This window comes from Thunnus albacares, chromosome 2 (genome assembly GCF_914725855.1).
Source record: "Thunnus albacares chromosome 2, fThuAlb1.1, whole genome shotgun sequence".
Taxonomy (NCBI): domain Eukaryota; kingdom Metazoa; phylum Chordata; class Actinopteri; order Scombriformes; family Scombridae; genus Thunnus; species Thunnus albacares.
The window spans coordinates 36,516,435-36,542,006 of NC_058107.1; the positions used below are offsets into that span (position 1 = coordinate 36,516,435).

Sequence of the window (25,572 nt, forward strand, 5' to 3'; positions counted from 1 at the left end):
ATTGTCTGATTGATTTTTCTTTCATCTATGGTGCAATGTACTTTTTTTTTTATTTTTAATCCCTGCTCACATCTTTGGTTTTACTGTTGTGCGTCATCCAGTTATGAGATGTGAGAAGTTTGTCGTTTTAACAAGATGTTTTTCAAGATATGTTCATGTTCATTATTATTATTTCTTATACAGTTAAATTTCACAAAATGAACGTATCTCGTTATAACAATATACTGACTTATGTCATTAAAAGAATAAATGTTTCTTTTTTTAACATGATAATGGATCCAGTCACTGTGTGGATCTGGTGCCACATTAGATCAGTGATTGTTAAGAACCAGGCGATGACTCAGTACCAGCCCGCAGATATTATCTGATAAGAACAGACATCTCCTCCCCTCGGACCTGCCATCACCTCCTGACAACGCAAAGACCCAGATGACTTCACATCAGGGCTCCAACAAAGGATTATATTCCTTGATTCATTGATTAATCATTTAGTCTAAAAAAAGGGAAACATGCCTGTTAAAAGAGATGTTTTCTAATGTTTTATGTGACTAACAGTTTAAAACCCAAAGATATGTGGTTTATTATCATATATCACAAAGAAGAGCATCAAATCTTAAAACCTGTAAGTTTTGGACATTTTAGTTTGAAAAACTGACTGAATCCATTATTGAAATAATTATATTAATCAACTAATTGATTAAGCAACTAATCGTTGCAGCTCTACTCGACATTTCTGATGGTGGGCTCAAATGTGCATTTAGTTCATGGCCCCTCTAAACTCCAGGACCCAAAACATATCCAAACTCCATCTGCTTCTTGTTTTAGAAGAAGTTTCAACAGAATACAAACTTATCATGATATAATGAGAAAAGTTTGTTTTAATGAGATATGATATGTAATAATGAGATTAAGTGAAAAAAAATGAATAATTTTGTATCTAGTAAGATCAAGAAAATGTATAATAATAAAATGAAAAATATCTTGTTCTAATATGAATTCATTAAAACAAGAAAAGTTTGTCATTATAACAACTAACAACTGAGCAAATATTTTCTTGTCATGATCTTGAAACAAGATTTTTCGCAGAGCTAAAAAGGCTGAAAAAGAAAGGCTGAAAAAAATGAGGAAAAGATGAAAAGCTCAGACAGGTTTAGATATGTCGTAAAATAACGTGTCTTCTGTTTCTGCTCGCTGTGATAGATCAACAGATCCTTTAGCCTTCAGCATAGAAATGCATTTAAAGCTTATTTTCCTCCCATAATTATCATTAATTAATTATTGTCTTCTGAAATACTGATAAATTATTTTAACACAGCTACATCTGTCCCAGGGTGATACATTTTTGTAAAAAATGAAACTTGCATCACACCACATGAAATCAGTGTAGCTGAAAACTTTGAACATTTGAGTCCTGAAGCCTGTGTTGCTCCCTGACGGATCCATCCTGATATTGAAGACTTCTAAGGTCCCAGTAGATCCAGTACAAACTCCTCTGACTCTGTCCCGTGTGATCGACAGGTGTGCTGGTGGTGAACGTGACATGGAGGAAGAGAACCTACGTGGGAACTCTGTTAGACTGCACCAAACATGACTGGGCTCCTCCAAGGTAACACTGCACTCTGTTTAATGATTTCTTTTCTATTTCTGTCTGTTTCTTTACAGAGACGTTTACAGACACACCATATAAGACAAAATCCCCCCAATTCCCACCAGGCTCACTGCTGATGTTGAGTTCAGATGAGTTACAAAAAGTTTGGAAGAATTTTGTGGTTTGGTCGTGCTGTTAAGCTCTTAAGAGGCTGTACATGCAGACAGGAAGTACTACACAATCAAGACCAATGAAGCTCCCTAAACATTCGGTACAGTCACCAAAGGTTATGTTAACATGGCTGAAATGTCAGTCCTCTGGGTTTGCTGAGCATTTATCGACAACTTTACCACAAAACTCAGGTTCAATTCAGTGAAAATGTTTTCTGAAAGCCTAATGTTTGGTTCAGTTGAGGCAGCTAAAAAGAGTTTAAAGTAATTCTCCATTGAAAACCTTTGGGTATCAAACACTCTGCCCCTGTACAGTAGAGAGGTGGCTCCTTGTAGCTTGCTCCCTCATGGAGGATGGAAGCTGAAGTCAGCTTGGATTCCAGCAGTAATCCAGGAAAGAAAGTATTAAGATGTCCATAAAAACTTGGATCACTCCTGCAGCATAATTCTATTATGTTCAAACTATGTTCCAAATACTCTATAGTGTGTTGCTTATATTGCTTATATGGCTAAATATTCAATTCAATTCAATTTTATTTATATAGCGCCAAATCATAACAAAAGTTATCTCAGGGCACTTTTCACATAGAGCAGGTCAAGACCGTACTCTTTTATTTACAGAGACCCAACAATTCCCCCATGAGCAGCACTTGGCAACAGCAGCAAGGAAAAACTCCCCTTTAATGGGAAGAAACCTCAAACAGAACCCGGCTCTAGGTGGGCGGCCATCTGCCTTGACTGGTTAGGTTGAGAGCAAAAGAGGGAGGGAGGGGGAGAGAGACACAGAGAAGCATAATAACAACACTAATAACAATAACAATGATAATAATAATAGAGATATGACTAGTAATAATATTAGCAATAATAGTAGGAGAAGGTGTCGAGGCGGGACACCCACAGAACCATGCCACCATCACCGCAGCCCTCGACATCCGGTTTTCCTGTGAGACGAGAAAGCACAAAGACTCCGGGGAAGAAGCCAAGTTAGTAACATGCATTAATGGTACATGAATGCATACAGATGGAGAGGAGGAGGAGGAGAGAGGAGCTCAGTGCATCATTGGAAATTCCCCGGCAATCTAGACCCTTAGAAGCATAACTAAGGGCTAATCCAAGGTGAGCCTGGTTGGCCCTAACTATAAGCTTTATCAAAAAGGAAAGTTTTAAGCCTACTCTTAAACATAGAGAGGGTGTCTGCACCCCGGACTGAATCTGGAAGATGGTTTCCACAAGAGAGGAGCCTGATAGCTGAAGGCTCTGCCTCCCATTCTACCTTTGGAGACTGCAGGAGCCACCAGTAAGCTGCATACTGGGAGCGCAGTGTTCTAGTGGGATAATACGGTACTATGAGCTCTTTAAGATATGATGGTGCCTGACCATTAAGGGCTTTGTAAGTTAGGAGAAGGATTTTAAATTCTATTCTAGATTTTATAGGAAGCCAATGAAGCAAAGCTAAAATGGGAGAAATGTGATCTCTTTTTGTAGTTTTAGTCAGTACACGTGCAGCTGCATTCTGGACCAGCTGGAGAGTCTTTAGAGACTTGTTAGGGCAGCCTGATAATAAGGAATTGCAAAACTCCAGCCTAGAAGTAACAAATGCGTGGACTAGTTTTTCTGTGTCTTTTAGAGAAATGCAATGTTACGTAAGTAAGAAGAGGTAGTCCTTGAAATGTGTTTTATTTTAGAGTTAGAGGGCATATCCTGATCAAAGATAACTCCCAGATTCCTTACGATGGAGCTGGAGGCCAGGGTAATGCCATCTAGAGTAGCTATATCATTAGATAATGTGTTTCTAAGGTGTTTAAGGCCAAGCACAATAACTTAACTTTTGTCTGAGTTTAGCAGCAGAAAACTGCTGCTACACAGGTCATCCAGGTCTTTATGTCCTTAAGGCAGGCTTGGAGTTTAGTTAACTGCTTGAATTCATCTGGCTTCATTGGTAAATATAATTGGGTATCATCTGCATAACAATGAAAATTTATGGAGTGTTTCCGAATAATATTACCTAAAGAAAGCATATATAAGGTGAATAGTATTGGTCCAAGTACAGAACCTTGTGGAACTCCGTGTTAACTTTTGCGTGCATGGAGGATTCATCGTTAACATTTACAAACTGAAATTGATCTGATAAATAGGATTTAAATCAGCTCAATGCCAATGTAATGCCAGTGCCAATTAAATGTTCCAGTCTCTGTTATAGGATTTGATGGTCAATGGTGTTAAATGCAGCACTAAGATTTAACAAGACAAGTATGGAGTCAAATCCTTTGTCTGATGCAGTTAGGAGATCATTAGTAACTTTCACCAGTGCTGTCTCTGTGCTATGATGTGCTCTAAATCCTGAATGAAAATCCTCAAATAAACCATTTTTTGTGTAGAAAGTCACACACAAGGATCTTAGAGAGAAAGGGAAGTTATATGTTATAGGTTTAGTTATAGTCATAGGTTTGTAAGGTCCCTTTGCTTGGGGATAAATCGGTGCCTTGAGGGCAGGCGGTGGTGAATTTTGTCTCTAATACTTTGAATTTTATCATTAAAAGAAGCTCATGAAGTCGTTACTACTGAGAGCTATAGGAATACATGGATCAGTAGAGTTATGACTCTGTCAGCCTGGCCAAAGTGCTGAAAAGGAACCTAGGGCTGTTTTTATTCTCCTTTATTAATGCTGAGTAATAGGCGGCTCTGACATTACAGAGGGTCGTATTATATGTTTTAAGACTATCTTGCCAGAGTACGCAAGATACTTCCAGTTTGATGGAACACCAGATCCTTTCAGAGTTTCCTGATGTTTGCTTTAATTTGCGGGTTTGGGAGTTATACCATGGAGCTAACCTCTGATGTTTTATTATCTTCCTTTTTAAAGGGGCGATGGACTCAAGTGTCATTTGCAGTGAGCCTGCGGCACTATCAATAAGATTATTAATTTGGGAGGGACTAAGATTAACATAAGAGTCCTCTGTAGTATTGAGACATGGCACTGAATTTAATACTGATGGAATTGCTTCCTTAAATTTAGCTACAGCACTATCAAACATCTAGTGAAGATATATTTGCCTAATGGTGTGTAGTCCATTAACAGGAATTCAAAAGTTATTTAGTAATGATCTGATAAAATAGGATTTTGTGGAAAAATTGTTAACTGTTCAAGTTCGATACCATATGTCAGAACAAGGTTGAGGGTGTGGTTAAGACAGTGAGTGGGTTTGTTTACACTCTGAGAGAAACCAATTGAGTCTAATAATGAGATAAACACTGCTGAGACTATCATTATTGACGTCCACATAAATATTGAAGTCACCTACTATAATTACTTTATCTGTACTAAGGACCTTGATAAAAAAAAACTCTGAGAATTCAGAGTACAGACCAGGAAGACGATACATTATAACAAATAGAATTGGCTGTAAAGTTTTCCAGGTTGGGTGTGAAAGACTAAGAACAAGACTTAATGAGTTATAATTAAATTTAGGTCTAGGGTTGATAATTAGGTTTGAGTTGACTGCAGCTCTGCCTCCTGGTCTCATGGAGAACTTGTGTACCAAGTTTCCAATTTATTAAAGACAACAGAATTGCAGAAATATTATATTATAATGTTACTTTACTGTGGGTAGAATTATATCAAATGTTACACACTTGTTCAGTGTGGCTTTATGTAGAACATTCCCAAATTTGGTTGCAATCCAATTTAGCATTGACGAGTTCTAGCTCGTTAAGGGCATCATCCACACCTTCAAAAGTTTGCCAACCAATTACAGACAAACAGTAAGTGAAACCCAGAAACAAACTCAAAAGTTTTTTCCAGGGTCATCTAAACATGGTATTTACCAAGTTTGGTGAAGATCAGATGAAATGTGTGCCAACAGAAGCAAAAAATCCTAAATGGTGGAAAATTTATCAGTTGAATCAGCATTGTCAAAGAAACACTGTGCAAATATTGTTTTGATACGTCTTACGGTTCATGAGTTATGTAAAACACATAATAACTGACCTCATGGTGGCGCTATTGGTCCCATGTTTTAATATGTTAAGCATTTCAACATGGGACACCTGTCCATGTAGTATGAATACTTAAGCACTTTTAGTTTTTGAGATACCACCTTGCAAACATCCCTCCCATAGACTTTCAGTCATGGACTTGGTTTTTGGGTTTTGTTTGTTGCAGATGAGAGATTGTAGTGTTGCTTGGGTATCTGAGTTGTATTCATGTTTATTCTGTGGCGGTTCTATGCAAGTTGGTTTATTATGAAGAGTTTTGTGTTTTTCTTGGTTTTGGGGTTTTTGCTGTGTTCCCTTCTATGTTCCTGTGCTTGCTTTGCCCATCTGCACACCTGCCCTGCATCTAGCATCGTTAGCCCTGCCCTGCTCTGTGTTTCCCCACATCTGCCCTGTATCATAAATAAACCTTTGAAGAACATTTATGAGAACCGAATGGTGTTCCTCAGCCCTGGCATTAATTCTACAGTCTCTGAATTCTTCTGGAGGGATGAACATCATTCTTCCAAAAGATTTTCCCTCATTTGGTGTTTTGATGATGGTGGTGGAGAACGTTGTCTAACACGTCAGTCCAAAATCTCCCATAGGTGTTCAATTGGGTTGAGATCTGGTGACTGTGAAGGCCATAGCATAGCATAGCATCATTTTATGCAGAAGTAAAAATGTATGGAAGAAAAAGAAGCTTTCAGCAATCACACAAATATAGTTGAGTTGAGCACAGCAAAAACGCTATCAGTAAATGCAGTCGGCAACAGGAAATGACACAATACGCTTACCTCAGCACGTCAGCCTTAACTTAAAATACTTAACTTCCTTTTGCTGCCAGCTCTTTACAAGCCTTTTCTCCAAAAGATTATTAACCAGTGATGTTTAACAAACCCAGAAGGTCGTTTAAAAACACTTACCTCTGTTCTGATTATTTTCAGAATCCTCAAAGACTTTTCTAACCATCTGGATGTAAAAAATATTCATTCACTGCACGACAAAACAAAGATTTTTATCTTTCCAAATCAAAACAAAGATGGCAGCCCGCCGGCTACCTGGATATGAAAAAGTATCTTAACAAGTTTATCATTCAGCAGATGGATTTTTTTAATCCAGATGGTTAGAAAAGTCTTTGAGGATTCTGTAAATACCTTCAGAACTGTAAGTGTTTTTAAACGACCTTCTGTGCTAATTATCTTTAAAAAAAAAAGTGATTGTTAGCTCTGTGACCCAAATGTACACTAATACATGAGAGGCACAAACTCCGGCTATCCAGCCCCAAACTCCTCCCTGATGAAGGCGAAAACTGAAGCTACAAACTGTTTGACATGCGCCCACATAATGTCGAACGTATCAAATTAAGATGAAACTGACCCTGAAGTTGAGGTAAAAAATACCCAGACAGCAGATTTTCAGTGAGAGAAATCACTGTCCTTGAGGACACACTAAAACGTTACCCATGCCCGTGTTTACCACTGTTTTGGGCTTTTTTTTAAAGATTATTTTTTGGCATTTATGCCTTTATTAGATAATGGACAGTGAAGAGGCAGACAGGAGACTTGGGGAGAGACATGGTATGACCTGCAACAAAGGTTCTTTGCTGGAATTGAGCCAAGAACGTTGCAGTTATCTGGCACGTGCAGGAATCATTCAGCTAACATTTACTACTGATAATGTAACAGAAGATGTCATTTTTGGAGCATTTTGAGGAAATATTTCTTTTCAAGTTTAGTTACTCAAAACATCTACACTTATTCATAAACAAGTAAAAGTATAAAATGTTGTTAATTAATATTAAATTGTAGTTGAATTGAGTCATGTTTGTATGGTATCATGAACTGCTTCTGGATAAAACTGTCTGAGAGGCAGAGATACTCCCGCACAGCTTCCTTTTCTTGCGACAAACAGGAACACACTTGTCAGAGCTGTCCTGAGATGTTCAGCGGAGCATTCCTTTGAAGTTATGGTAAAATACTAAAATAGACAGTGCTGTCTTACATCTTACATAAGGAAACAGAACTACATCACGGTCAGAAACGCAGCGCCTGTGTTCGGTTGCCTCTGCCTCAATCACAGTCAGGTTTGTTCATGTATTTGTGTCCAGATGTTGAAGCATTTACCCATCATCGACTTTGAATCTGAACTGTGATCAGCTTGTTGATTTGCACACAGGAGCAACAGAGAAAAAAATAGGACACATTGCTCTTCTCACCTTTGTACGTACAGCAACTGTGTTTCTGTTCGTCACAACAACAACAAAAATCAGGGTCATCATTTTAATTTTTAAAATAAATGCCTGGATGCATTTTCTAATTAACTCTGAGTCTTTCTGCTCAGTTTATTTCCCTGTTGAATCCCTCATGTTTAACCATGTTATTGTTATTCTTATTGGCCTTTATTTGCTGATGATTATTTGTCTGATTAAGTGAAAAAAGAGCACTCACTTCTCAAAGTGCTTTAAAGGATGCCCACTCAGCCGTTAGCAAAAAGTAGTGATGTGTATACAGATGTATTAATATACTACGAGTGATATCGCAGCGCCGAGTCTGAGTGTCTGAGATAAATCACATATCAGATTGATAAATGCACTGGACAGAGCAGAGGGACAGACAGCTGCTGAGTGCAGGGAGCTCTCTAAAACTAGACTATTATATTATAAAGGGCCTACTTTAAGGTGTGTTGCCCACATTTCTGTACAATACAGCACTACTATATTTATTGTAAAAGACCAACACCACACATTTAGCTTCTATCTCACCTCTGTACCCTCTGAGGTTCACCTGGGCCCGGTGTGCGGCATTTCTTGGCCAGCAGCCGCTCAGATACACATACGTTTTATCAAAGACGTAACCGGATGTACCATGACGTGCCGCTCTCTCTCTGCTGCCACATGTTGGGTGGCGGTGTGTAAATCAGCTGCATTGAAATAAATGCCATTTGGATGCTGCACAAATATCGCCCAACAGGCTCCTGTTTCTTGTGCTGAACAGGAGCGAACATGTACAATTTATAACAAGAGTTAATGGGCAAAGATTCTTGTGCCCCGGGCCGGAAATACGTCACCTATCGCTATCTTTAGACAATGTAGAACATTTTTAATCTACATTTTTAATACATTTTTTATACATTTTACTCACTAGCTATATATGTTTTTTAAAGTCTTATTCAGTGAAGATCTATGTGATTCTTCTTCATGTGGGGAGTGGTGGGGCGGCGCCCTCTATTGATCAGCCACCGCTGGTTAGCACGTTTAGCAGATCAGCAGAAACAGTGAGTGCTCAGTCCGTCTCTGTGGCTACTGGCTAGGCGGGATAGGGGGGTTTATATGTAACAGCATCATCATGCAGAAACCTACAACAGGTCACGTGGGAAAAAGTTTGGGAAAATGGCATTTTGATGATAAAACACACGTAGATTTGAATACATATGGAACACTATTGGGAGGCTACAAAATGATATAAAAACCTCAAAAAAAACAAAAAAGTAATGGACTTGCCCTTTAATGTTGTTAAAATTATAAAAAGGCTAAATTGGCTCCGGGGCCGTCAGCTGTTGTTCCATAATGAGCGTTAACAAAAACGCTCTCCACTCTCCATCACAACTATTTCACAAATGGAGAGTGGTTTTTGTAATTGCTGAGTGGAAAATGTGACAGTCCCTCCTCGCAGGGCTGAAACCTCTCAATTATTGCTCCTGTATGAAAATGATTGTTGTCATGGCAATTACAGCTTAATTTCAGAAAGCAGAGAATAAATTGCTTTTTCTATTTGGACTCTTGTCACTGCGGATATCTGTCGGTGGCGACTGGATGTTGTTTTATTATATAATGTAATGGAATAAAATTTCTTCCTTTTTTATGATTCATTATTGGTCTTTGATTGAAACTGTAACCGAAAGCACAAAATAGAACAAACATGAAAAAAACAACAACTGAGGAGCCTCAGTGTTTCAGCTTAACGTGAAAAAGTGAAATTGTAGGAAATCGTCTGTGCTGCATCACTCATTCAATCAAAATAGCTTTTCAAACAGAGACATGAGAACAACAAATATCCATGAAATGCCAAAGAAAATACAGAAAAATTCAGTCGCGTGTTCCAGCAGCTTCAGTGACATTCAGGGACACACGGATTGAAAAATGCAATTACAAACATCATAGGAAATGTGAGATATCGTTTTAAAATCACAGAGGGGGACAGGAAAGTCTAGCCTCGACGTGCTTTGCAGTCTGTTCCGTTAATAAAGTGATTAAAACCCAAAACAGTCTTCCCAAGGTCAGAGTTTTTTCAACACCAAGCAATCCTGTGATGCAGTGTCATAATGAATGCATGACAAGGCCTGTGCAGATACAAGACTCGGAGTCTAGCTTCTAAAACAGATAGAGTTACACTATAAATACATATGAAGTAATGCATTTTCCTCATCTCAGCAGACAGGGTTTTGATATAAATAACAATTGGTGAGTGTGGAAAAGTATCTCCGGTATTAAGATGCAAGCCACTGTGGTAAACAACATCAAAAGACTTCAAAGTAGAAGGGACGGCATGTGAATACAAAATGTCCCCATATCAAATACAGAGATAACTGTGGATTGTACAGGTTTTTTTCTGTTATCAAAAGAGAAGCAGACTTTGTACAGAAAAAAATCAATTTTTATCCTTGACGTCTGGGTAAAGTGGTCCACATGAGCCTTAAATGATAATCTGTTATCTTCCAAGGTTTTGTCTGATGGAGTTCAATTTGGGTGACGATATGAACAAGTTTTTCTTGGGTTAAAACCTTTGAAGAACAACAGCAGCTACAAGAAAAACAGCCTTGTGTTCAGCTTGATGGTATTTTTTAGTTTATTCAACAGGATTTGAAAAGCTTTTATGAACTCAATACAACAGAACACAATATGATACGATATAAAATGATATGATGTGAAACAATACAATGCAACATGATACAAAACAGTGTTATATGATGTAAAGTGATACAATATAAAATTTCATAATGTGAAACAATATAATATGAAAAGATACAATAATTGAAAAATGACAATATATGATAAGATGACAAGACCCATAAGACCCAGTGCAATAAGATGTGATATATGATATGATGTACTTGATGTTGAACAATATGATGTGAAATTATATGATAACATGTGACGACACGATACGATACGTCTCACGTCTAAATCAGTATTCTCAGGTTGTCAGTAAGTGATTATTAAGAGGAATTCTCTTTGTCTTTGTCTCCCTTCGTCCAGGTTTTGTGAGTCTCCCTCCAGTGACCCTGAGATGCCAGGTGGGCGTGGTCGGGGGAAAAGGATGCGACTGACCATGGCCGAGCGGCCCTGCGTTGAGCCGGCCCCTGCTGTCAAAGTCAGGGGTCTATCGCAGCACAGGAGTCGTGGAGGGGGTGTTGCAGGAACGGCTGCGCCCATCCACAGCAAGGGACGGAGAGGCAGCCTGAAACTCATCAACAGCAACTGCCGAACACCTCCTTCTTTCTTCACCGTGGAAGAGGTGAAACCTGCCAACAGCGCTGCCTCCCTCTCCTCTGGTAAGCGAAAGAACAAACCACCGGCGGAACTGGACCTCAGCCTGGTCTCCTCTGATGACATTAAAAACGGGAATGGGAAGCGGATCCGAGCCAAATCCCGCAGCGCCCCATCCACACCGCAGGGCAAATCAGACCCCTCATTCATGGACCCCGGAGGAGGTTGTGCCTCCTCACCACCTCCCCCACCCATTCTCATTGACTGCCCCCACCCCAACTGCACTAAACGCTACAAGCACATCAACGGCCTGCGCTACCACCAGACGCATGCACACCTGGAGGTCGAGGAGCAGAGGAAGCCTGAGCTGGAGCCCATAAAGGACGGGGAGAGTGAGGAACGACTATCAGACTGTGAGGACACCATCAGCAACATGACATATGACCTCTCAGAGACAAACAACAGCACTAATACCAACAGCTCCTCCAAGAAACCTGCTCCTCTATACAAGGTGACCACAGTGGGGTCTCCTAAGAACAGACGGCTACTCCTCAGCACCGACCACAGCCCCACAGCCAACTCCAAAACCAGAAGAACCTCACTGCTAAAAGATGGGCTGATCGATGACCTCAGCAACTTGCCCATCATCTCCAACATGACCGTAGTTCTGGAGAACTGCATGGTCCCAGACAGGAACTCCACAGTAGAGATGCCCAAGCTGGAAGCTGAAGGTTTGATCGACAAGAAGGGAGGCATGTGCGACAAGGGTAAGAAGGCCAATGGGAAGGTGGAGAAGCTATCCAAGTCGCGGACCAACCGGCCAATCGCTCCAGCCCCTGCTCCTCCCAAGCTGATTGCCATCCCCAACACATCATATCCAACCGGCACAGCAGATACTGCCACCTCACAGCAGCCCTCACCCATGGCAGCTGTAGGCCTCACCAGTAAAAACCTTCCCTTGAAACCCATCAAACCAAAGCTGAGCATCGTTGTTGAGCCAAGCCTTGTCAAAGCCACCCTGGTTACCTGCAGCAAAGAGACCAGGAAGAAAGAGAAACGAAGGCTAAAAGACAAACACAACAAAGATGCACCAATTAGGACGCCTAATGGTGACAGCAGCGGAATCAAAATGGAAGATGGTGGTGGCGGATCTAAAATGGGTGTCAAGGAAATTTCTGGAAGCCTTTTGAAGGAGCACCTCAGTAAGCAGGATGTAATGAACGGGCTGACGGAGAGCCAGGAGAGCAGAATGGCCAGTATCCGTGCCGAGGCTGACAAGGTCTACACCTTCACAGACAACGCCCCAAGTCCCTCCATTGGCGGTTCATCGCGACTTGATGCGAGTGGTAGTTGCCTAGCAACAGCAGACAGCAGCAGCAAGAACAACAGCCCAGCCTACTCTGATATCTCAGATGCCGGGGACGATGGGGTGTCCTCTGAATGTCGCTCGGATGGACTCAGATCCAAGTCTAGCTCCTCTGCCTCTTCTGAGGTAAGCTCTAACAGTAACCACGGTAACTCTGGTAAAACCCCGCCCACAGCATCTGCCCCTCCATCGAAAGACCCCCAGTCTCCGTACTACCACAGCTATGAGCCCTACTACCTACAGGGGTACATGCAGTCGGACAGGCAAAACAGCAGCAGCGTTGTTTTCCACAAAAGCTCTGCCCACGACGGCAAAGGGAAAGACAGAAAGGAAGAAGTGAAAGAGGATGACAAAAGCTTCTCCCATGAGTTCTCAGACTCAAAAAAAGGCGACGGGCCACCTCAGTCTCAGCTCCAGCTGGCTATGAGTCAGACCCAGACTGCCTTGGCCCAGTCGCTGTACTATGGCCAGTACTCCAGAGGACTGTACATGGACCAGAAACTTTTACTGGCCTCCAAATGCTGTGACCAGACGTCTGGTGCCAAGCAGAGGGGCGAGAGGGGACAGGGGGTGAGAGACGGGGAGGATATTAAACACATAGTTGGGGGTTCAGCCGGTGGCCCCATGCTAGGTAAAGGTCCAGACGGCACTAAAGGGTGCTGTCCCAAACCCGTCCTGTCCTACGTGGAGATGAGTGAGAGGGGAGAAAGGGGACAGAGTCTGGGCGTAAAGGCGGTGCACGGTGGCATGGTGGACCAGCACCAGGTCTCGATGAAAGACTGTGATGACATCAAGTCACCCTCCTCTTCCTCTTCTTCATCACTCCACAACCCAAACAGTCAGACAGATCTGGACTCAAATGTTTCCTTTTCCAGTGTAAGTTTCTCCCTCTGTCTATAACCTGCCGCCGCCGCTGATGATGTTGTTGGTGTGCTTTAATGACTGTTGTTGAGTGTCACAAAGAGATTAATCCTACGTTGTGTACAGCTAAACCAATGGGTGCTAATAACAAAGACCATGCGGCTTCTGTGGTGCTGTAGCTCTATTTTGACATACTACTTCAGTCATTGTGTGGTTTGATTTGATGAATGCAAATGTTTTTAATGTTTAGAGTGAGAATTAATGGGGGAAATATGTAATTCCAACTTTAGCTGTAAATGTAAAACATAAACACATACGGAAACAAAAGAAACTTTTCTAATACACGAGTGTTGGTTTTGATATGAGCTGCTTTTTCAGAAAGCTTGTACAGATTTTTAACCATGTCATCTCACGATGCAGTTAACCGCTAACTCTAGCCATGCTGGGTCATGTAAAAAGGTTGTATGAATTGAATGAAAGCCGTGTCTGGGGAGGTTAGGGTTGTTTTTTCCTTCAGTTTGGCCTAAATTCTGCAGTTGATCATGTGTGAGACATGTCTTGATTCGTGTCATTGAGAGGGACGCCACACTCCTCACATCCCACCTCTGAATGGCCGCCTGCTGTTGAAACGTCGTCATCCTTCATCAACATCACATCCAGAGCCAGTGATAGATGGTCTGTCTATGGCTCTGTTCACTCAAGTACACAGTGTTTCCTCTATAGTCATTCAGCAGCGGTGGGCCGCCGCAGCAAGAAATTCTCCACCCCTGCTAAAAAGAAAATGCACAAATGAAAGTCATAAATTAGCCTTGCTTTGTCTCCAAAAAACACAAAACGCTTAAGGGCTAACATTTAGATTTATCATGAAAAAGGTTTTTAGTTTTAGCCCTGCAACTGGCCATATAAACAAAAACTGGGACAGAGACGTGGACCGAAGTTGAACTCACCCCAAAATGACTCCCACCCACCACTGTTAACAAAGAATTATAGGGGAAACACTGCAACTAGCACCAACACTTGTCCCCATCGATCTAGCCCTCAGACGGCCCGGCCTGGGCTCACCGCCTGGCTCACAGCAAATACTCAGAGCTACAGAGTCAACATGGGGAGGAGGCTGAGGAGGGTGAAGCAGAGAGGGGAAAAGAATGGGGAGCTACCGTGGAGCCTGCCGGGGCCAAGCTGACTTCAGGAGGAGGAGGTGGAGGAGAGAGAGGAGGCATGGTGAGCTGCGATGCTAAAAAAGCCAGGTTCCATGGATCCCACGATCTCCTGCCCGCCATCGACACGGAGGACTCCGACAGGCTGGAAGGGCTGGAGGATCAGGGCCAGGAGCCAATCGGAGGGTTGTCTGATGAGTCCCAGAGCGCCCGGGCAGCGGTATCTCCTCCCATGACCCCCCAGCAGCCCTACATCCAGTACCAGCACTCCTCTTACCCGCCCTACCTGGCAATGTGTGAGAGCAGTGGGGGCTCCTACAGAGGCGTGTCCCCAACCTTGGTCCACAATTACCCAGGTAAGAGTCGAAGGGACCAACCACCGACCAGCTTGGTATCAATATAGAGTATCCAGTGTTTAAATTTCTATCAACTTGCCTAGAAAGGAAGAGGAAAGTTTACTGTAGTGTGTCTGCAACTGTCTGATAAGGTAAATATGTGTAAAAATGCAGGTTACTGAAACAAACTTGTGTCTACTTATAGCTAATAGTTTGGGGTTGCTAGCTAGCTACTAGCCACACACTTGCTATTTTACAAAGCAGACTTTTTAACAGCGGTGATAGCTGACTATATAATATAATTAGGTGACAAACATTTAATGGTATTACATAATTACAGAATGTTGTTATGCAATACCAATCTGTCAAAATTTAAGATCCAATTTTGAAGAGTTTGTTCTTGCATTTCTGGAAAACAGCCCTGTGAACTGTGTGTCCATATAGACAATCTGCTGTCAGTGGATTGAGAAGCATGAATGTTAATGAATCAATGCAACGCTGTCAAAACTGAATCTGTTATTATTATTAAATATGCTTAAATATGATTAATTTCCCCATAAATAATGTTTTTAATCAACGTGTTCTAAAATGATTTGGAGAGAGTCGTTTTTAATATATTAAGGTGTTTTTTTTATGGATTACGGGGTAAGTAGCATTTAAAATTTACCAAATGGTATCAAAGCCATTTATTTTATGTTAAATTGTTCATTTTATAATTATAGTGAAAATGTAGGGGAGTTAACCCCTTAAACCTGTCCCTAATGCATTCATTAAGTTAAAACTCCTTAAAGGTACTATATGAAGAACTGGGGTGTCCATCTCAGTAAGAAACGAGGAAATGCACAGTCCATCCCATAGGTCTAACTTTAGTTACAACACAATACATAGATGCCTTTGACGTTACATCAAAACGTTATTTCTTCACATTCTGATGATAATTTTAGTTCATTTTTGAATGTTTTAAACTAAAATTCTTACATATAGCACCTTTAATATGTTATAATGCATTAATTTTGGATGAACTCCTTAAACCTTACCAAGTAAGGGAAGCCACTGCTTGAATTGCATCTTTATTTATTTTATTTTTTTATTTTATTGAACCTGTTTTTTTACCAGGCAAGACATTAAGAACAGTTTCTTATTTATAATGATGGCCTGGCATTTGAAAATTAAACAGCTTTTCATGGAAATTCAGGGGCTTTTTTTTAACTTAAAGTATGAAAATATATGTTGCAGCAGCCTCTGAGTCACAGAATCAGTTTTTTTTAATTAAAATGCAAACAACGAAAGAAAAAAAAGTGTTTTCACTCTCAGTCAAGGTGCTGCAAAGTGCATTCAGCACCTAATTCACTTAAAGTCATGCATAGTTACTTTCTGAGATTGAACAACACAAGTTAACCAAAGTGCTGAACAGTTATCCGAGCACTCCCACACGCACTAAAGACAAACTCCCTGATATTTATACAGCCCCCAGCAGTGCTATTAAAAGCTTCAAAATGTCCTTCTTGTTCCGTCTTTTAGAGGTCCGTATAAAGTAACTGTGTGTTTCTCTGTGTTTGTACTTGTAAATGTGTCCTCCAGGTTTCCACTACCCTCTGTACGGTAAGACAGCGGGCAGGGAGGAGTCGGAGGTGAATCCGCCCAGCAGAGGAGGAGCGGTGAGCGGCAAGCAGAGCGGCGACTCGTCCTCGTCCTCGGCCATGGAGCTGCTGCAGCAGCAGAGCCATCAGTACCACGGAAAATCACCCGCTGTGAGCACCGCTCACTTTACCGTCACATCCACCCTGCAGATATTTGTTTTCCTTCATACGACACATATCTGATGTTTCCTGATGAACAAACCCAAAAAATCATATGACAGAAAAGAAGATTAAAGGTTCTGACATCATATTTTCTCAGTCAGCTTCTTACTATAAGTGATGAAGACAAGTTAGAACAAATGTGGATATTTCATAAGAGAAATTTCTGCATTTTTTTCTCTGTGCTCTTCTCGCTGGTTTGCAGTGGGCGGAGCTCAGTTAGAAAAAGTCACGCACTTCCAAACCAATCAGGATTTAGCAATATTTAAATATTTGAATCAAAATGTGATGATATTTGCTTGCAGGTCTGATCCATTAGCCTCAGATAATCTGCGTTTTGAGTGTTAAACTCTTAATAAATAATATCTACCGTAGAAAACTTTGAAGCTTAATGACTCGAAAAATTCTGAATTAATATTGAATGTTACTAAATGTAGGATTTGAAACCAAGTTTTCAGGAGCTTTTAAAGACAAACACAACAGGAACCAAAAGTTAAAATCCCTGCTTGTAAAAGGTGGATGCTGAATCAATACTGTTAATAATTGCTTTTTGTACTTTTCCTTCTATAAGCAGTCACTCTGAGCAGCTACATTTCTATTGAAAATGATTTTTTGTTGGAGTTTCCAAGAATAAAGAGCAGCTACTTTAAACCAGCGTGACACTCCGATACCTGTAATATTAAATATTAAATCAATAAACCTTTCAAACCTCATAACTGTTGTAAACAACAAACAAAACAACTTCATCACCTCAAACACATTTATAAATGCAAGAAGAGAAATAAGTTTTGTTGTTTGGCAGAATATGAAAAATCAAAATAGTTTTGGAGTTTGACAGAAAACACGTTTTTGTTCGTTTTAGTCCAGTCATTAAAAGTTCAGAACCTTTAACTTCACTCATGAGCATTTTACAAGACATACCGCAATGTTTTTGATATTTTTTTTTGTATTTACCAGGAAGTTGTCGGGTTTTTTTACTCATTAAAGTACAAAATTAGTTTCAACTTGTAGCAACTTGAGACTTTCTGACACTTGGATAAATAATCCATCACCATCAACAGCTGCTTTTTTACTTTAATTCACTGCAGATGATACAGTTTTATCTGCTCGTGTTGCACTAAAGCAGATGAATCATATCAAGTATGTTTACAAGTTTCTTCTGTCTACAAGGTTTTTGTAGTGTAGTAATTAAAAATTTTGGGTTTTTTTACTTTCAATACAGTCAGAAATGTTTTGTAGACATGAAAGATACAGTTAAAGACCTTTAAACATTCCTGAGTGGTATAAAAGGACAGAACTCCTCGTGCACAGCCGGTATTTTCAGACAGGTGCTGGTCGGTCGCAGGAATCGCACACTGTAACGACTTTACTGTGACTTTATTCAGAGCGAACAACGTGTTTCGCCTGTAGCTTCTTCAGGTTCGCTCAGTACAACTGCTGAGTACTCACAGGTGTGATGAATCCATCTGAGTCACATGACTAATTATCACAGTCTTCATTTTCTCAAAGTGAAAATGAAAATATACACATTACAAAAAAACATGATGTGATTAATGCTGCACAAAGTCACAAGAATTAAACCATTTTATATATAATTAAACTTCATTACATCCCCTCAGTGTTAGTTGTTACTCAGCTTTTATTACTGAATTATTCATTATTTCATCAAGACATCAAATCACTGTTCTTTCCCACATCTCAGAGACATCAAGTTACATAAATACCCTGAAATGTAATTAATGTGTGTGTTTGTGATTTGTTTCATTAACGTGCAACACAAATGAAAAGTTTTCTGGATCAGAAGAAGAAAAGTGTAAATCCAGGTGTGTGTGTGTGTGTGTGTGTGTGTGTGTGTGTGTGTGTGTGTGTGTGTGTGTGTGTGTGTGTGTGCGTGTTCGTGTTCGTGTTCACACAGCCCGGTGAGAAGGGTTCCCCCGAGGGAGAGAGAGAGACGGAGCGAGAGAGGAACCACGTGTCGTTCGCCCGACACCTCCACACACACCATCACACACACCTGGGTATGAGCTACAACCTGATGTCAGGACAGTACGACATCTACCAAGGTACCGCCGAGTGTGTCGCACTGAGACCCAAAACTGGCAAAATGTGACGAAATGTGATGAATGTTACTTTGAGTCTGAGTTTATTTATTTATGCTGGTTGAAATGAAACACATTCAGTATATATACAAGAAAAACATCAACATGCAGGGAGAAGACTGATTACCTCTAAATAATACACACATATATAAATATACAAGGAAGACAAATTCAGACTATTAAGAAAAATAACAACAAAAAACAAAACTAAAGCCTTTTTAAATGATGCTCTAAAGGACTTTAAGGACAAAGAAATCTGAATCCGCTGAGAAAAGTAGTTCCATAAATTTGGACCCTTGTATCTGATTGGAATTGACCTCTACTTGAAGATGAAGATGAAGATTAGATGATTGTCTAGTTGAGTAAGAATGAATCTGAGTTAGTCTGAAATGATCTGGAACGTTTCCTCCCTTAAAGTGTATTTTACATATAAAATAACCGATTATGAGAAGAGTTTCTTGGAACAGAGATAAAGATGTGAGCAGGTTGTAATTTAAAGTGTTTTTATAGAAGAAAAGTTCTAACTGAGATAAACTTCACGTTGCTGCTGATTCAGAGCAGCTTTATCGGTTATTATTTATCCTGTCAGGATCACTAAAGGTCTACAAGGTTTAGTCACAAAGATCATTTGATTGGCTGTAAATTTGAAAACATCCTCCTCTGGAACTAGCTAGTTTTGTATCAAATTGTTGCAGAAAAAGGTACCAGAGCAAAAAACTCTCTCTTGATAATAAAAAGGGAGTCAGAGGTCCAAGCAGCAAAGTGTTCTTTAATGTCGGCATGAAAGGGGAGCAAATAGCACTTTTACAAAGAACCAAATCGCTCCAAAGGTTTTTCTCTGGGGCATTGTTTTTATGTCCTTGGGTCGGCTTAGGTCACACCTTATCATCCACCCTCCCTAATTTTTGACCAATTATTATGTATCTTTTATCTCCGTCACTCGTTGTTGGTCAAAACTCTTCAAAACAGGTTTTGAGGTGTTTGAGGATATGTACTGGCATATTCAATTCTACCTGATTATATCCAATTTTTATATATAAGTATTGGGAATCATTTTACACCATTATTGCCAAGTTGTCTTCTGGCCTTTTATTTTTTATAAGTTATTCTAGTCATTTTACAACCTTATTTCTTGATCTCCTCCAGAGAGTATATTTGAAAGGTGAAGACTTTAATGCAGACCCAAGCAAAGTGACATGTAATACAAACACACTCAAATTTCTCCAGTGTATGATTATGATTCTTCTACCGTGCCTCTATACGTACAGTGTGATTAAATATGGTTCATGAGATTATAACTACACCAATACAAATTGTATCACACTAGCCCTTATTGCTTATAAACTTATAAAATCAATCTGCATAGCTTAATATTGTCTTTAAGCACACCAATGACTTTTAATGAAAATACACCACACTAGAATTAGCTATTGATTATCATGAATGAGTCAAGTCTTCCTGATGTCATATTGAGCATTTAGTGTGTTTAATGCAGTTTTTACTGGCGTCATCCATCTCTGCTAAAATGTTTGGCTTTTTGTTGTTAGTAGAGGATCATGTTCGACTACTGTTTTTTCCTACACAACTTTTGTTCTTCACTGTTGTTTGTTCAAACTTTTTCTGCTCCTAAGAGGTTTTAAAAGCACTGGTGTGACTATGAATCATGGGATACACTGTTGTTCAATGTTTGTAAAATATCAGTTTTACAGCTGATCTGGTTTTTTGTTTAGTCTTACTCTCTGTGTTCTTGAGATTAAAAGTCATATGTTTCATGTAAAGCTGCAACTAACGATTATTTTCATTCATTTATTAATCTGTTGATTATTTTCTTGATTAATCGATTAGTTGTTCGGTCTATAAAATGTTAGAAAATGGTGAAAAATGACGATCACTGTTTCCTAAAGCCAAAGACGACATCATCAAATGTCTTGTTTTGTCCCTGATATTCAGTTTATTCTCATAAAAACCACAACAAATTCACATGTGAGAAGCTGAAACCAGAAAATTTGTTGTTTTTTTTTTACTTAAAGAATGATTCCAAACAATTAATCGATTATCAAAATAGTTGATAACTAATCAACTGTTCATTGCAGCTCTGGTTTCATGTCAGATTTTCTCATCGTGTGTTTATTTCTCTGTATGTTGAAGGTTTGAGCTCCAGGTCGCTGGTCTCCACTCAGCAGGTGTCGGGACACTCCTCTACTGGTACGTTACCTCTAAAAACTACTCTCACACATATTTATCCTCTGCTCCTCCAGTTTCCTGTTGGTCCTTAATGATTTAGATACTTGAGGAGCTCAGGGAGTGTTTGTCCTTCCAATCAGTAATATGATGTATCAATCAAACCTTGTACTGGTTCACATGAGTTCATTCAGTCATTGGCTCTCTGCTCTCTGCTGTGTCTACTTGATAAATCCTTAATAAATGTGATAAAGTAAATAATTAAGATTATAAACTGAAGGTATTTTATTGAAACGTACATTTTTAACAGTGTTGACTTAATAAAAACAAGATAAAAACATATATAAAAGCAGCATGTAAGGCTCCACTAACATCCTCTATAGTGGCCAATTTAGCCTCTTGTGGTATCTGTTTAAGCTACTGCATCTTCTTTATATATGTAATATATCCCAGACTCATAGATTATCCTCTTATCCTCCTTTTTTATAAGTTTACACCTTATAAAATAAAATCTTTCTTTCATAAAATGGAAACTGAGGGCAAAACGAGCTGGAAACTGTTTCATCTTCGGGTCGTCTGTTGGGTCAATAAATCTAATATCTGAATCTTCAGTGCTTATTCGACTCTCTGAGGCTCGTTGCTTAAATTATCACCCAGCAGCTCGTTACCAACTCTGCAGTGTTTTCCATATATATATATATATTTTTTTTTTATAGGCCATACATCACTGCCTTTTGTTTCAAAGTGTGAAGTAATGCAGAGGGAGCCTGCCAGGCAGTTAAAGAGCATAATGTGATGATTACCTTAGTGAAGCAAAGACTGCAGTTATCTATAAATGGTAATTGCTGTGAAATAGAGGAGATTAATAGACAGGAGTGATGTTGACACTGGAAACAGCACAGAAATGAAGAAGAATAACAGCAGTTTTGCACAGAGGCCAAAAGCAGTGATGGTTGCTGTTTTTTTTCCAGCTCTTATATCTGAAAATCACTAAAACAATCTGCTTATCTTGTGAAAACAAACCGCTTTTTCTTGCAATTATGACTTAATTATGTCATTATCTGAAAATAACAAAGGCTGGTCATACTGTATGTGTAGATACATGATATCATCTCGCCTTTTATGTTCTGTTTCTCTCAAGGCTGAGAGGAAACCAATTTGGGTGATTACGGGAGATAACGAGACATTACGTGTGATCATAGGAAAAGAATGTTTGGTAGAAAGATTTAAAAGTTTAACCTTTGAGTAACATCTGCTGGTGTTGGTTTTATGTTCCTTGCACAAAACCTCTGCAGATGTGTAATTTCAGCTAGTGCACAGGTGCCTCTTGAGGCCTTTTTTAGTTTAGTTTTCAAATTTCATCACCTATCATTGATGAAAAGCAAAAAGAATAGTTTATTATATGGATGATACTGATGATTAAGTCTTGTCAAAAGTGAGGTTGATGAAGTGATGCGTCGATTAATCTGTGAAGACACATAACGGCAGCATGAGAGCACCGAGGCAGGGAGGGAGAAGACATATTTAAAAAGACAAGCAGCAAAGATAGGCTGACAGTGAAGATGTGTCACCGTGCTATTGGTTAGATGTGACCAGCTGATGTGACCAGCTGATGTCTCAGTTGATGCCCTGGGGAATGACAGCAAGGAAATGATGAGTGAGTGTGTGTGAGAGATGGGGGATGACAGATGGTTTGAGAGATAAAACTACAGACCTGAGCATGTAAAAGAGAGTCTTCCTGACTGAACTTTCACTAAAGCTCCATTTATACATGAGCACTGTTTATAAGATGCAGCAGAGTTATTGTTTCTGTTCATTTTGCTGACATACTGTTAGTAAAATCACAGTTTGTAACTTGAGGACAACATTCTCTTGTTCAGGAAGCATCTCAATTGGTGAATCTCAACTGAGCTCCAGACTGTCAGGTCCGGGTATCATCGGATAATTCGTAATTCATTTGTAATTCAAAAACCAAAAAACGGTAAATCTGTTATTTGTTTCAAAACAAAAAAACAAAAAAACGTTTTTGGTGTCAGAAAAATAATGAATAAACCAATCAAACCCGGCCCGCTTTTGGTTTTTGCCGATTCGTTTTATCGTTATTCCTTTTTTGATTGAATATCCAGCAGGTCTGCGGACTTTCAGCCAATTCGTCTTTGCGTTTGAAACCAAAAACGGAAGTCACATGTTTTTTTCCTTTTTTCATTTTAAACCAAAAACGAAAAACAAAATCACGTGATCTATTCCTTTTTAGTTTCCCAACGAAAATCCAGAAAACCAAAATCAAAAGACCGTGCAATTTTGGTTTAGAAATCAAGTATTTTTGTCAGTTTTGTACGATAGCGGAAGCGGCTACATTAGCCTACCCATGATCCTCAGCGATCGTTGCTATGGTGAAGACGCCAGCGACAGCCTTAACATATAGTCAGTATAACATTATGTAGTACTGCAGATTATTGGTTATGATCGGGATCAACGTACTTTACTGTACATTGAACTGTAAAGAAAATAATGTGTGTTATGGACAAAGAAACAAAGTGTATGAAATATATGAAGGTGACAAGAGAATAAATTAAATATAAATAATGAATAAATAATTACATGATGTAACAGTGGAGGTTGAATAAAATGCACAATCTAAAGTCCAGTTTGATGAAAATGACGACAGTGAAAGTGTAGGGCTTAAATGAGGGATGTGAAATGTAAAGTTCAGTTTTATAACCCCGCCTTCATCCCGTTTACACACACGCGCGGCTGTCGCTGGCGTCTTCACCATAGCAACGGTCGCTGAGGATCATGGGTAGGCTAATGTAGCCGCTTCGCTATCGTACAAAACTGACAAAAATACTTGATTTTTAAACCAAAATTGCACGGTCTTTTGAATTTGGTTTTCTGGATTTTCGTTGGGAAACAAAAAGGAATAGATCACGTGATTTCGTTTTTCGTTTTTGGTTTAAAAGGCAAAAACGAATTGGCTGAATGTCCGCAGACCTGCTGGATATTCAATCAAAAAAGGAATAACGATAAAACGAATCGGCAAAAACCGAAAACGGGCCAGGTTTGATTGGTTTTTCATTATTTGATTCTGACATCAAAAACTTTTTTTTTTGTTTTGAAAGAAATAACAGATTTACCGTTATTTGGTTTTTGAATTACAAATGAATTACGAATTATCCGATGATACCTTGACCCAGTCAGCTGTCGAGTTGCATTGTGGGTAATGTAGGCGCCAGGTTTTGACAAGGAAGATATGTGCATGTGCATGATTTTGACCGTTAAAGTGTTTTTTGCAGTCTGTGTTTATTTTCTACAAAAAGCCGTTGTACCAGTGTTAGATGTATCTGACTAACAGCCTCTAACTCTGCAGTCTGTCTGAGTTTGAGCTCTGACTTTGACTGATTTTAAAACTTGTCAGGTGTCTCAGTTCTTTCTGTTCTTTTCTTAAGTGCAAATATTTCAAACTGAAACATTCTTCGACTAACACAGAAGTTGCACAATTGGACTAATTTTGTCGAATTATGACACAATCGTACCCCCTCATACTTCACACTGAGTCTGAACAAAGCTTTATTCCTGACTGGAGCTCCTGAGCGTAACAGACAAAATGAGACTGAAAGCTTTTGTGTGTTTTTATGTCTTCTTGTCTCCGCAGAGAGCGAAGGGAAGAAGTAGGACCATGTGACGACGTCTCACATGAGGAACGGCAGATTTATCAGACATCAATTCCATGGTGTTGAATAAGCTTCGCCTCGCTGAGAGGCAGAGAACAAAGAGAAAAAAAAAAAAAAAAAAACTCTTTCATTTCTTACTAATGACAACCACCTGTTTTATAACACACCACTGAGGAGCAGTCGGGCCAAACAGAGGAGCAGACAAACAGATGGAGAGCAGGATCTGGACTTTTTTGAAGGAGGAACTATCTGTATAAATCCAGAATCTCAGACTTTTGAAGCTTTCAGTTTTGCAGAGTTTTGACAGAAGCCGGCGGTGCGTATAAAACGAAACATCCCAGAACGCCGCACATGCAGCGGTGGTCAACTTTATAAAATGCACATTTATCGTAGTGTATTATGATGATGATATGACTGAATGTACTGAAGATGACTTACATATCCCAATAGTGTTGATCGTTTTTTTAAAACTCCTATTGGGACACAGCATTAGGAAGCTAAAAAGTCTATTATTATCCTTATTATTATCATTATGATTATTGAAGTGGTCCTCCTCCCTCCATAGTGCTGACGCTACATTTGTATTACTAACCTGTACTTGAGCGTAACCATGTTGATTGTATTGTCTTTATGTGAGAGTAAACCTTCACATCAACCTGCCCAGTGCCATGTAGGAACCCAGTGGTGTAAATATTCTGTACAGATTCATGGCAGAGCACTAACATGCTTTATCCTAATCTACGTTGATCTCCATCAGCCATGCAGGGGAGCAGCGGCCGGTGTGGGGGGAAAAAAAAACCAGTAGAACCAGAACCGCAGTTTCTTTATTAGATTCATGCAGCAGTTTGTCCTGGAGGCACGTGTAATGATGTTTTTGTTTAGGTT

The 25,572-nt window shown here is 39.6% G+C and overlaps 1 protein-coding gene across 1 annotated transcript in view; it reads left to right on the top strand.

Annotated features, from left to right (window-relative positions):
- znf608 (zinc finger protein 608) overlaps nucleotides 1-25,347 on the top strand; it is a 63,895-nt gene extending 38,548 nt beyond the window's left edge. The window contains exons 3-9 of the mRNA XM_044333155.1: nucleotides 1,519-1,606; nucleotides 10,988-13,460; nucleotides 14,481-14,958; nucleotides 16,519-16,688; nucleotides 18,652-18,799; nucleotides 20,984-21,040; nucleotides 24,669-25,347. Coding sequence (XP_044189090.1) covers nucleotides 1,519-1,606; nucleotides 10,988-13,460; nucleotides 14,481-14,958; nucleotides 16,519-16,688; nucleotides 18,652-18,799; nucleotides 20,984-21,040; nucleotides 24,669-24,688 — 3,434 coding nt within the window. The 3' untranslated portion in view covers nucleotides 24,689-25,347. The remainder of the gene's footprint in view (nucleotides 1-1,518; nucleotides 1,607-10,987; nucleotides 13,461-14,480; nucleotides 14,959-16,518; nucleotides 16,689-18,651; nucleotides 18,800-20,983; nucleotides 21,041-24,668) is intronic.
- The last annotated feature ends 225 nt before the right edge of the window (nucleotides 25,348-25,572 follow it).